We start from the raw sequence: 12,206 nt of genomic DNA, 5'->3' as shown, positions 1-12,206 counted from the left end.
CGATCTATGCATCTCATCATAGATGGCGATTGCAATTCTGGTGAGCTGATCATATATACGGGACAACTTGCCAATTGTCTAGTATAATAAGTTTTGCCCCGCTCCGATGAGGGAGGGCTGATAATGGCGGCATCCCGTCTATTTGCTCTAGTGACTGTGGTTGTCGCTCAGTGGTCTACGGATATGAATGTAATTTTTTTACTTTTGATGTTCTTTGTGCTACCTTAATGTGTTAGATGATCGAAAGTTTTTTTAAAAGAGTATGGATTGGAGTATTTTTTTTAGAACGAAGGCTCAAGCAGAGCCCGGCTTTGAATTAACAAAGCCATCAACCGGCCAGGAATTACAATCGCCCTTATAACGAGAAAGAAAACAAAGAAACTAAAAGCGGCAGATACAAGGTGCTACCAAAACAGCCTACAAGCACCCCAACAGAAAGCACAAGAAGATACTACAGTGAAACTAGCTTAATGCTCAGGGAGCCCTTCGACGTGAATGAAACACCGAAGCATGACAGCGAGAGAACTTCAAGAGGAAGACCCGCCTAGTGGAGATGAACACACCCTTCACTCCGAAAGGAGACCACCGTCATTGAACCTTCCCTCTCCAATTCCGAAGGGGACCCCTGCCCCTCACCCTGGATCGAAGGGCGCCGGACCGTCGGAAATTGGAGCAACTCACCCTAGAGCAAAGGAACGGAATATATTCTGGAGCACCTAGGGAGATTCTCAGCATGACCAACCCACTGAGCAAAGATCGCCAGGAGAAGAGCCCAACCACAGCTCACTGAGTCATACACGAAGAAACGAAGCTGTTGAAGGACGAGGACGCCGATGGAACAAATAGCAGAGTTGATAAGCGACCGTAGCTGAGATAAGATCAATGCTCAATGAATTAATGTCTAAACCGCCCACACCGTGTTGCTGCTCACTGGGAGAGGAACCCTATCCCCTCCCCTACCATGGCAATTGCGCCGACTCACCGGCAAGCGCACACACACACACGGCCGGTCTACAAGACAAATACAAGGAGCTAATCTTGTGAAAATTGGCTTCCCAGCGCTACCTCCAACTGCCATGTCGCTGCTCGCCGGAAAACCACATCAAAACGCCAGTGCACACCCCCAACTCGCCCAAGACGACACCTTCAGCAAGGTGACGGCGCGGATGCCGCGCCGCTGCCGCCAAGCCCAGAACTGGCTAAGGTTTTCATCCGGGTATGAGAAGGGAGGGGGCGGGGATCGAACCTCGACGGCGCCTTCGAGAAGGGGAACAGCGCCAGCAGGCGTCGCCGCCGTCGTGACCGGAAAGCCGGCCAAAGATTTCTCTCGCACCTCCGGCGTCCCCACCTTCCATGGATCCGGCGACCATCAACCGCCACACACCACATACAGTGGGGAAAAGGCAAAGGAAGGGCGAGGAAGGACCTCCAGATCTGACTCGCAGCCAGGGGCACCAGGCCACCCGCCGCGACCTGCGCCCGACGCCTCCACCGCTCGCCGCCCGCACAGCCAAGGGGGAGGAGGAGCACCAGCGAGCGCCGCTTGCCGCAGAGCCGGCGCCGCCGCACCGCCCGAGGCCGTTGCCTCGGCTTCCGAAGCCCTCCGCGAGAAGACGAAGCAGCAAGGCCTCGCCGCCGCCTTCCTTGGCAGTCGCACAGCCTTCGCCGGCAACCCCTCGGGCGGCGGCGAGGAGTGGGAGGGAGGTGGAGGGGGTTCGGTGGCTAGGGTGGGTCGCCGCCCGCGTCGCCCCGAGCGGAGCGAAGCGGGGGCAGTGGGGAAAAGTAGCATGAGTGTGTGTCTCCTCACCTCGGATCATGGATTGGAGTATTGCACGCCGTCGGAGCAACGGGCGGCCAAGGGCACAGTCAACAAGGAGGACCTCAACCGGGTTTTCTTTCCAACCGTATGTAAAAGCGAACCAGTTTCCTCCTCGGTACCATTGCCCATTTATCATCTTGGAATACGGATGGGCTCTAGACTCTCCAGCTCCCACGGCCACATCTGCCTATATATGTCGGGCACTGGAGGTATCACCTGCTACTACTACTTTCCGAACCACGGCAGTATCCCAGAAACAGATTGGTGAGGTTGTAAGATCAAGAGTTTTGGTGGCGATGGAGGGTGGTACCTCTAGCAAGAGACGAGTAGAAGCCCATGGAGATGGGGAGAGCAGCGGCAAGAGGCGGAATGTCAGCATGGGGATGGACGCCCTCGACTGCCCCGTCTGCTTTCATCCCCTAAAACCTCCGATATACCAGGTACTTACATGTGCATATATTCAATTACCTGTATCTCAAAGTTCAGATGAAATTAAAAATTATGATTAAATAACCTTTGGATAGAAGGCTACTTGCTAAAACCAGTTTCTTGGAATGGAGTTGCTGAAATTTCGTTTTTGTAGAGAATTATTTAGGACACTACTAGTTTGATCGAGACTGAAACTGTTAGCAACTATGTACACCGATTTCTAGTCCGCAGCTGTTCCCTAGTAGGCTATATATGGGTCGGGGGCAGATGATATATTACATCTCTAATAGCATTATGTTTGGTCTGCTCCCCTTTGGAGTTGTATATCGATCACACTAAAAACTTCACAAGTTCAGACTTACAGACTAGCATGTCGCATGGACCAACACGAGCCCCTACATGAATAGTTGCATAATTTTTTGTGGTACTTAACTTATCATGTTGCTATTGTAGTACTTCATTCAACACTTATTTCCGTTAAAAAAGTTTCTCTCACTGATGCTCCTTCCTGTTTGTTGCACTTGCACAGTGTTCTGTGGGGCATTTCATATGCTCCTCTTGCCGTCCGAAGCTTGTGCGCAACAAGTGTCACTTATGCTCTGCCGAAACTACCTTCAAGCGCTGTTTAGGGATGGAGCGTCTCATGGAATCAGTCACGGTACCTTGTTCCAATGTCAAATATGGATGCGCTGAGAAGCTCACTTATTACCAGAAAGAAGAACACGAAAAGGAATGCCCGAACGCTCCATGTTTCTGCCCGGAGTCCAGCTGCAGCTTTGCAGGGGTAACCGATGCCCTCCTTGACCATTTCACTACCCAGCACAAGTGGCCGTCTACAACCATCAAATACTCTGAAGATGTCACGTTCCGCCTAGAACCAGGCTTACACTTTCTGCGTACCAAAGACAGACAAATTTTCCTACTCAACGTGGTACTAGAGCCTGTCGGGCATGGCATCTCTGTCGTCTGCATCCAACCTAAAGCTACAAACTTCAAGTTCAAATGTACAGTGTCCTACCACTCCTTTAGTACCAGCTATTATCAGATATCAGTTTACAAGATACGAAGCTCATCATTGTCTGATGGGCTACCGAAGGGATACAACTTAATTCTGCCCAAAGATGAGATAGCTGATGATGGAAAGGGTACCTTGCTTACGTTCTCCATTGATGATCCTAATCCTAAAGCAAAGGTGCATGAGCCCATATGTCTGAAACCAGTACACGGTGTATGATTGAAGTGGCAAGGTTCAACGTGGACGTTCGCGGCCTTCACTCTTTGGGTTTCATGACTTGCAGTATGTGCTAAGAGGATCTATGATCTCAGACTCTGCTTCGTAGTTGTTTCGATGAAGTGCACTCTGTTTTGGTGTTCCAGTTCATGTAAGGAATGTTTTCCTGATTTGGGAGGCACTGGATAAAATATTCGAGTTGTGAATATTGCGACACCGCCGTGAAACTGAGTCTGAAGTAGTACTAAATGACCATTTGGGTTTGCCGTTTGATGCAATCTTTGATGTTGCTACTTTGAAGTCGTGTCATGGACCAAACTGCGCAGGGAACATGAATGGAAAACTTTAATGCATTTTTATGATGTGACAATAAGTGGCAAATAATGAAATTTTAATAGGTGTCTACACTTTTGACAAGCTGGTCGTCATGCGTTGCTGTTTGGAGTTGAAACAAGTGAAGTGGGTTACATTGACCATATAAGTGTACCTAGCCATAGATTTCAAATGCTGTTTGTTGCATACGCTGTCATCTTTTTTGTTGGTGTTGAAAGATACAACTTGTTGGTGTTGAAAGATAAATATAACAAATGAATGAAAATAAAAATATCAATGGAAACAAAAAAACCATAAAAGAAAACACATAAAATAAAAAAGGTAAAAACTGTAAGGGAAATAATAAAAAAGAAAGAAATATAAAACCGATAAAAAACTTATCATTTCAACCAATGAATAGAAGAAAGAAAAAAACACAACTCTATAGCCAGCGAGTGAGCTTTATTTCTTCTGGCCCAAAAAACACATCTACATAGAAAACCTTATGGCGAGATGTAATTTAAGACAGTAAAGCTAAACCTAAATCAAGCCCTCTCACGACCTGGCAGCTTTTGGCCGATCTGAGCACCCTAGGAGCTCTCTCGCACATTAACGCTTCTGGTTATCAGATTTGTGTGGCCTAATCGATCTCGTTCATCTGATGCATCTGCCCTCCATGGGCTGGTCCTGGGCCGGATGCCCTAGGGGCCGCTGTTCCCCAAACCAAATTGGAGCCTTCTGGTCATGTATGTGAGATATGTCGACCATCTGATTTTGTGAAATATGGCAGAGTTGCTTGGTTCAGATTGAAAAAGAAGTGATATTAGCACATATTGTTGATTTGTAAATATGTTTTGAAAGTGATTTGGTAAATTGTGAAATGTGATTTTTTTCTGATATTCATATGTGAAACCGATTAATTCTAATATGTGAAACCACGTATTTCTAAAATTAATTCCGGTAAATTGAAATGCATTTTTTTGATTTGTGTTTCACATAAATATGAGTTCTGAAATGCATGTTCTGGAATTGAAATGGGTGAAATTTATTTTTAAAACTGAGTGGTCAGTTTGTTAAAATTATTGAAATCTGTTTTTCGTAAGAACCGAAACCAAGTTATTGAAAAAGAGTGAAATTAGCCTCTTGAAATTATTGAAATCTGTTTTTAGAAAGAATTGAAACACCTTTTGGAATGGATGAAATTAGTTTTTATGGAATAAATAAAATCAATTTATTGAAAAAGATTTGAAATTAATTTTTAAAATTACTGAAATATGTAAAAAAAAAACATTCCAGTCCGATTCCGGACGGGGACTCGGAACGAACTGCCGTGGACCGTCTCCGGCTCTACTCCGGTACCAGGACATGGAACTGGAGGACCGATATTTAGGAGCCGTTCGGTAATCCTCCGGCTCCATGAAATCCGAGGAGCTGCGGAGCACCACTTTCCCGACTCCGCATTTTTTAACTGCTGCTCCACCAGCTCCGGGAGTGGAGTTGTGGAGTGAAGTCCCTCCGAACAGGCCTTTATATTACGTACGCCCGGCCTCCCATGGTACCTATTTCCCCCATACCCGAAGAAGAGATCGTGGAACGAATTCTTCCGGCATCGTCATCTTTCTCCGATGACGACGACGGGCTTCATCGATCAATCGCTGTTGCCGCCAAAGAAGAGGGCCGCAGCGGCATCTCCATCTCCAACGACGACGACGGGGACGGGCTTGCAGCTCCACCTAGCTGCCGGGTGCAGCTCACTCCCCACCAGCATCCAGACCCGGGAATCGCTGTTGCCGCCGAAGAAGAGGCCGACGAGCACCATCACCACCTCCTCCTCATCTGTTCTGCTGGTTTCTCCTCCAATGAAGAGACGGAGGGATTACTACGCCGTCGACGCCGGCGCGGCGAGCTGTGCTCGCATGGCCGGACCGGCGGCGGCGTGCGGCGCCATGGCCTCGAAGCGCACCAGGAAGGCCAGCTCCAGATACAGCGCGGACCTGTGGACGCAGTGACCAGGCTTTAGGCGCCATGGCCTCATGCTGGCTCACAGATTACAACTTACAAGGCTAACAACACAGCTATTGCAGGGACCATCAGAAGCACAAACATATACTAGTGTATTTGGGGAGGCTCTGGACTGGAGCATGTAGCATCTTTAGACCAAGTGTGTAATTAGTAAGAGAGTGCAATTCTGTAGCCCGTTATTAATTGTTTAGCTTCCTTGGCCAGAGTTCAGAGTTCAGGGTTGCGTCAAGACATTGTAAATTCTTGTGACATTGAGTGTGAATCATCAGTCAGACATTGTAGGTAAAGGCTGCGAATGATTTCCGTTGTTTCGAGTTGTACTCTTCTCTACTGAATAATTTGTGGTTATCCCGTCCAATGCAGCCAGAACCAGTACCCACACACCAAAATGGAACCAAAGTACCTGACCTGACCACAATTGGGTTTGCCTCTACAAATAAACTTAGTACTCCCTCCGTAAACAAATATAAGACGTTTAGGTCACTAAAGTAGTGATCTAAAATGTCTTACACTAGTTTACATAGGAATACAAATTATACTGTAGCTTTGGAGTATAATATAAGATGTTATGTTGGGATGGAGGGAGTAATAAAGTACAGTAAAAATCAATGTATTCTATGACTGCGGAGGATCATTTAGAAGCTATACCATTGATGCTATAATCGAACAGGACGGCACAACAGCACGAGCACGCAGCAGGAGACAATTGCTCTGCTGAAATAAGGTTACACCACCAGTCCATCACATTGCTGTATTGGAAATTAACTGAATATAGAATCAGACCCGATTAAGCTGTCGGGTACAGGTGGTGAACTTCTAAACAACTACTCCCTCCGTTCCTTAATATAAGACCTTTTAGCTTTTTCTTGATTCGTATGTATGTAGACACATTTCAGTATGATTGTTCACTCATTTTAGCATGCATGTGGTCAATATTTTGAAATAGCTAAAAGGTCTTATATTAGGGAACGGAGGGAGTATATATTACATCGAAGTGAAATAAATAAAAATGAAAGGAAGCAACACTTGACAAACCGAGATACAAAATGATGCTTACCAGCGTAATGACTGGCTTCACTCTACTTTTTAGCTTTTTCGTGTGCCTCGTTTATGGGTGGGAATGCCGTTATGTGGGCTGGGGCACCTGGATGGTCTGCTCCTGTCCAGGTTGTGGCAGCGGGATCATGCACTGTGTACACGTGTGCTTTCGTTTATACACGACATGGAAGAGCTCATCGCAATCGTCTGTGCGCTGCACATGCTTGGTCGCTCGGCATCCCTCCGATTTCCGTCCAGAGCATTGGTAGTAACTTCTGCAAGAGTTCAATTTAACAAGAAACATGGTCAGCCTCCCACATGCAGCACATGCAACCAGGAAAGAAAAATGTTAGTTTCAGGTGAGTTCAGAAGAAGCCTTTGGTAACCTCGGGTGCTTGGCGTCAAGGATATCTCTCTGGCCGTACTTCCTCCAGCTGAAGCCATCGGGTAGGTGCCCAAGGAACAGCCAACTGCCAATACACTTAATGTTAGCTGTAGGACGACTTGAGCGCATATCAATGGCCTTCCTTAACGCTGACAGTGCAGCTCTTGTACTGCAGGATCCCTCGTCACCACATCCCCCAATAATTACAAGGATTTCCTTGAGGCCTAATAGGTGCTCGATGCCCGTAGGTGCAGCACCGTAAGGCGAATTGATTCTTACCTCGAGCTTTTCAAGATTGGGCATTGTCCCTGCCTCAAAAGTTAGTTGTGACATCCTGAAGCAGAATAGCCAAAAATGCTTGAGAAAAGGGAATCCCTTTCTACAAATGACTACCTTCTCTTCAGTTTCAGGTTTCCCTTCGATTTGCAATTTAAGGCGGTTAAGAGATTGCAACTGCGCAAGGATTGCAATATCATCTTCCAACACCTCAATTGTGAGATCAAGATCAAAGAGGTTATGGAGCTCTCCAATCGCGTTAGGAACCTTCGGAAACGGACACAGCATATGAAGCCTCCGAAGAAATAGCGAACTCAACACATAACTAACTTTGATGTTAGAATCCATGTGCAGATATCTGAGGTCGCAAAGTTTTTCAAGGGAACATGTCAAAACATCCAAACGCTGTCTTCTTTCCATGTCATGCAATGCATCCATGTTGTAAAGACCATCAGGTATTCGAAATTTCCTCGGACGATCATCACATATCCGAAGATCCCTTAAATTGATGAGATGCCTGAGGTCTCTGATGTTGTCTGTAGAATTCAAGCCCACATCAAACTCTTCCAGTGTACGTAAAGATTTCATGTTGCCAATTCCATTGGGTAAATTTGTCCTACGAGGGACGATCAGGTGCTGCAACTGGCCCAAATGAACAACATCTGACGGAACTTGAAATTTACCATCTCCTTTAATTTTCAGATACCTTAGTTGGAACAAATGAGATATTCCAGTGAGGTCAGGTATCTGCCACCGAAATTCAAGACTTAAAACTCGGAGATGCTTGAACTTCAAGAGGAGGTGCATATGCAGAGTTACCAAATCTGGCAAGTGCTCTTACTTGTGAGAGCTGGGTGGTTTCCAATATTGTGCCATCTATTATACCGTCCAGATAGAGGGAGAGTCGGCGGACCTTGTCAGACAAACCTATCATGTCTTGGATGTCATCTGTTGCAGTGATAAAATTTTCTTCTCTGCACTTGTGTATAATAAGGTCAAGCATCATATCATGCAGTCTGCAAGATAACACTTCATTATTATGATCGGTATCAACTGGCTGAATGATGCCTCTGTTAACTAGCTCGTTAAAATAGCCCTCTGCAACGTCCTCTGGATATTGCCCCTGTGCTTTACTTACAAAACCTTGGGCTACCCATTGCCTGACCAAATCATTTTTCCATATTATATAGTCTTCTGGATACATACCCAAATATAGCATGCATGTCTTCAAATAATGAGGAAGATTTATGTAACTAAGGCTCAGTATTTGCCTCATTCCTTCCAACGTTGGATTCAACTCAAAATTGGGGCCCAGAGAATTCATTACATGCACCCAATGCTCCTTCACTTTGCTTCGTTCACTAGCCAAAAGGCTAGATATAGTCACAATTGCAAGAGGCATGCCGCCACATCTTTTTAAAATTTGAGCTGAAACTTCCTCCAAGTACATAGGGCAAGCATGCTCTGAACCAAATACTCTTTTGAAAAAAAGCTTTCTTGAGTCTTCGTTGCTTAGTGACTTCATCTGGTAAACATAGCCCTGTTGGTTGCAGCAGCAAGCTGTAGCCACATTATTAATTCGGGTAGTTGTTATTATCATGCTACCATCCATGTTTTTTGGAAAAGCGCATCTAATAACATTCCATGTAGTTTCATCCCAAATGTCATCAATTACAATCAAGTACCTGCAAAATTATTTCATATAAACTACAATAAGTACGAGGCAATATTAAACTATAGGCAAAAGTAAATTATACTCAGTCTCTGCAACTGCGTCTTAAACAGCCAAAACACCAAAAAGAACCTTTATCAGTGGACTGTTGAAAATGCAACTATACTTGTCTATGTAATGAAGTACTAGTGGTTAAAGTTGAATTTTCTGTCCGCATTTGTGAGAACCAAGATTATTTCTGGAACTTTATTTTCAGAATAGATAAAAAAAGATCTTGCATTCTAGCTTTTCAACCAGGACCTCTATAGAGGGTACAGAAATTTCGCCAAAAGTGTGCTAGGAAGATAAAAAGAACAGTTACAAGACCAAACAAGACTCTTACAGTCAATTACGGAGGCCTACCTCTTATTCTTAAGGAATTTTCTGAGTGCATTGATCAGTTCGTCCTCAGCCCATATTTCCGTGTTGGTTCCATCGGGCGCTACATAGCCAACTTGAGAGAGCATTCTTCTCAAAATCATTCTTATGTTTGGTTTCTGGGATACGGAAACAAAAGCATGACACTGGTACTGCGGCTTTTGCTTGTGGTAAATCTGGTTCGCCAATGTAGTCTTACCAAGCCCTCCAAATCCCACAATAGAGAGGACCTTCATCTGTTGTGCAGAACCACCCTCTTCACATGCCATCAGCCGAATTAATTCATCCCTCGGCCCGTCAATACCCACAAGGCCCGCTGTGTCCGCATAGAGTGCCAGCAGGCGAATGTCTATGGTTGTATTGTTTGGGTTTGAGACAGCATCATCAATCTTGTACCTCACACGTCGCTCGCTCACCTCCATGACACGCCTCTTGAGGCCTCGGAACTCCTTGGCGACCTTATGCCGAGTGTTGATCGTCGTCAACAAGTTGATGCTCCTATAAATAAACCCCTTAAATCCATGCAGCTCGCAGTTGGACTGAGATTCCACCAGGAGCATGAACTCATCAACGCTGTCCTCGATGCCGTAGGACAGATCACGCACCTCGTTCGCCCAGCACTTGGCTTGCTTGTCAGGCTCCTCCTCCGCTTCCGACATCCTCTCCAGGAATACACGCATGCTCTCAAGTTCAGCTTTAAGGAACATGATCTCGCCTCTCGCTTCTTTCAGCAGCGTGTACTCTCCAGCAAGCAGGCCGCCAAGCTTTGCGAGGACGGCACCTATGGCGCCCTGCGACACGCTCACCACTGCTGCCTCCATGCAACCAGCAACTGCACAACCAGGACAGATTTTCCTTCCTTTTTTCGAACTCTAGAGGAAAGAACTTAAATCATCTTTCCAATTCTGAAGTTGGTAGCCACACCCAGGACTGATTTTCCTTTCTAGTTGCAGCCTTACTCTAGACGTGCGTCTGTTGACTGCATCTACCATGTGGAAAGCACTCAAATCAGCCCCTTGAACCTCATGGTAGCTGTGCTTGAAAAAGGAGAAGGAAGTGGGATCGAACCTGAATCATGAACCGATGCAAGCGACTAGCCAAAATCAATCGGATCGCAGCTGTCGGATGCAAATCCTCTTTCACCGCCGCCGCTTGCCAGATGGAGCTCGTCGGAGCCCCCGCCGCACCAACCTCCGGGGTGGGCTGGTCGGAGCTGCAGCCGAATGAAGGGATATTCGACTCGACCACCGGCGACGGCGAGGAGCTCAGGGCACGCGCAGCTCTAGATCTGATCTGGGGGATTGATTGCCTTTCCCCTCGTCTCCCGTCGTCGGTGCTCCGGATCTGGGGTCTGGAGATGACTAATGAGGACTGATGACTGTGTGCCCACCCGATTCTGAGCTGTAAAGCAAGCGTTGGACTACATGGGATCCCGGACGTGGATCCTCTGCCGTGCGGCACAAATGTATGGACACAACGATTTGCCCACTGATTCATTGATTCATTAGCTGCGCTGTTTGGCCACTGACAGGTGGGCCCGTCGGGAATCAGGCCCACATGTCAGTGCCCCCAACGGCATGTGCAGTACGTCAGGGGAGCTGCTTCCATGGGATTCCATGATTGTTTTCAAGTCGTCATGCCGCACATCCTTCACAAGAAAATTCAAAATAAAACTAAAGATTCATCATCCGCCTAATTTCAATTGATTTTCTCGGTAAAACTCTTGCAACAAGTTTGTCAGCCACATGATTTGTTCCCTGAGACAATGCGAGAATTCAACAATTCCAATTTCTGTGTCTAACGGCATACAACGGGCAAATGTTAATCATTCCAATTACTGTTCATGAGGGTGTAGGGACACCCTGGAGCTAAATAAAAAAACAATCTCTCTATCCCGTGGCGGCAAACGCGGTGTGGAATAGGATTGTGGCAATCTACTCACCATCAGATGATAATAAGATTAGTCTTCACCGATCACGGGCTCTTTTTTGCTTTATGTCTAGCCTTTTGCTCAATATCTAGGTTGTAATACGTTGGTACTTCTTTTTTTATTTTCTATATGAACCTTGTGTTGATGCCGGTTTACGGTATAATTCCGTGCACTTCTTGCACCTTTTTTCTTTAAAGAAGTGATATAGGGTTAAGTGAGATAAATAACTTCTTAAATATATTTTAGGACTGATAAGTGCCAAACGTTCGTATCTATACAATAGGTTCGAACGATCCCCACCTTCACAAGTCCGAGTGCGCATAGCGCGCAAGGCCGAGCCGTCCCGCCGAGGCAATCGCAAGGCCCATCTCAGGGCCCCTCACGTGACCCAGGCCCACAACCATCACGCGCCACCACTAAACCCCAACTTTCTTACCTCCACAGCAAGAAAATATAACAAACACTCTCCATCGATCCTCCTCTTCCCCTTTCTCTCGCCCCAACGACGAACTCAACCATTCATCTCCGTCCCCTACCCCCGCCCCCCTCACCCCAACCCGATCCAGCAATTGCTTCACAAGTCATGCAATACACTTGAGGAAACTGAAGTTACCACCGGATCTCGACTTGATCTACCACCAGGGACACCAGAACTTACCAAGCGTCCATATTCCA

The 12,206-nt window shown here is 46.3% G+C and overlaps 2 protein-coding genes across 2 annotated transcripts; one reads left to right on the top strand and one right to left on the bottom strand.

Moving 5' to 3' along the window:
- Positions 1-2,879: 2,879 nt before the first annotated feature.
- Positions 2,880-4,070, top strand: LOC123067172 (E3 ubiquitin-protein ligase SINA-like 11). The gene is made up of 4 exons (XM_044490087.1): positions 2,880-3,467; positions 3,626-3,630; positions 3,781-3,809; positions 3,910-4,070. Exons 1-4 carry the CDS (start codon positions 2,880-2,882, stop codon positions 4,068-4,070), a joined length of 783 nt encoding a protein of 260 aa, XP_044346022.1.
- A 2,504-nt stretch (positions 4,071-6,574) lies between these two features.
- On the bottom strand, positions 6,575-10,925 carry LOC123064419 (disease resistance protein RGA5-like). The gene is made up of 4 exons (XM_044487908.1): positions 9,587-10,925; positions 8,303-9,197; positions 7,238-8,259; positions 6,575-7,126 (listed from the first exon to the last, which is right to left on the bottom strand). The coding sequence occupies exons 1-4, from the start codon at positions 10,420-10,422 to the stop codon at positions 6,940-6,942; spliced, it is 2,940 nt and encodes a 979-aa protein (XP_044343843.1). The 5' UTR covers positions 10,423-10,925; the 3' UTR covers positions 6,575-6,939.
- Between the last annotated feature and the right edge of the window lie 1,281 nt (positions 10,926-12,206).

Source organism: Triticum aestivum, chromosome 3B, assembly GCF_018294505.1.
Source record: "Triticum aestivum cultivar Chinese Spring chromosome 3B, IWGSC CS RefSeq v2.1, whole genome shotgun sequence".
Lineage (NCBI taxonomy): Eukaryota > Viridiplantae > Streptophyta > Magnoliopsida > Poales > Poaceae > Triticum > Triticum aestivum.
This window is presented reverse-complemented; position numbering and strand designations above follow the sequence as displayed.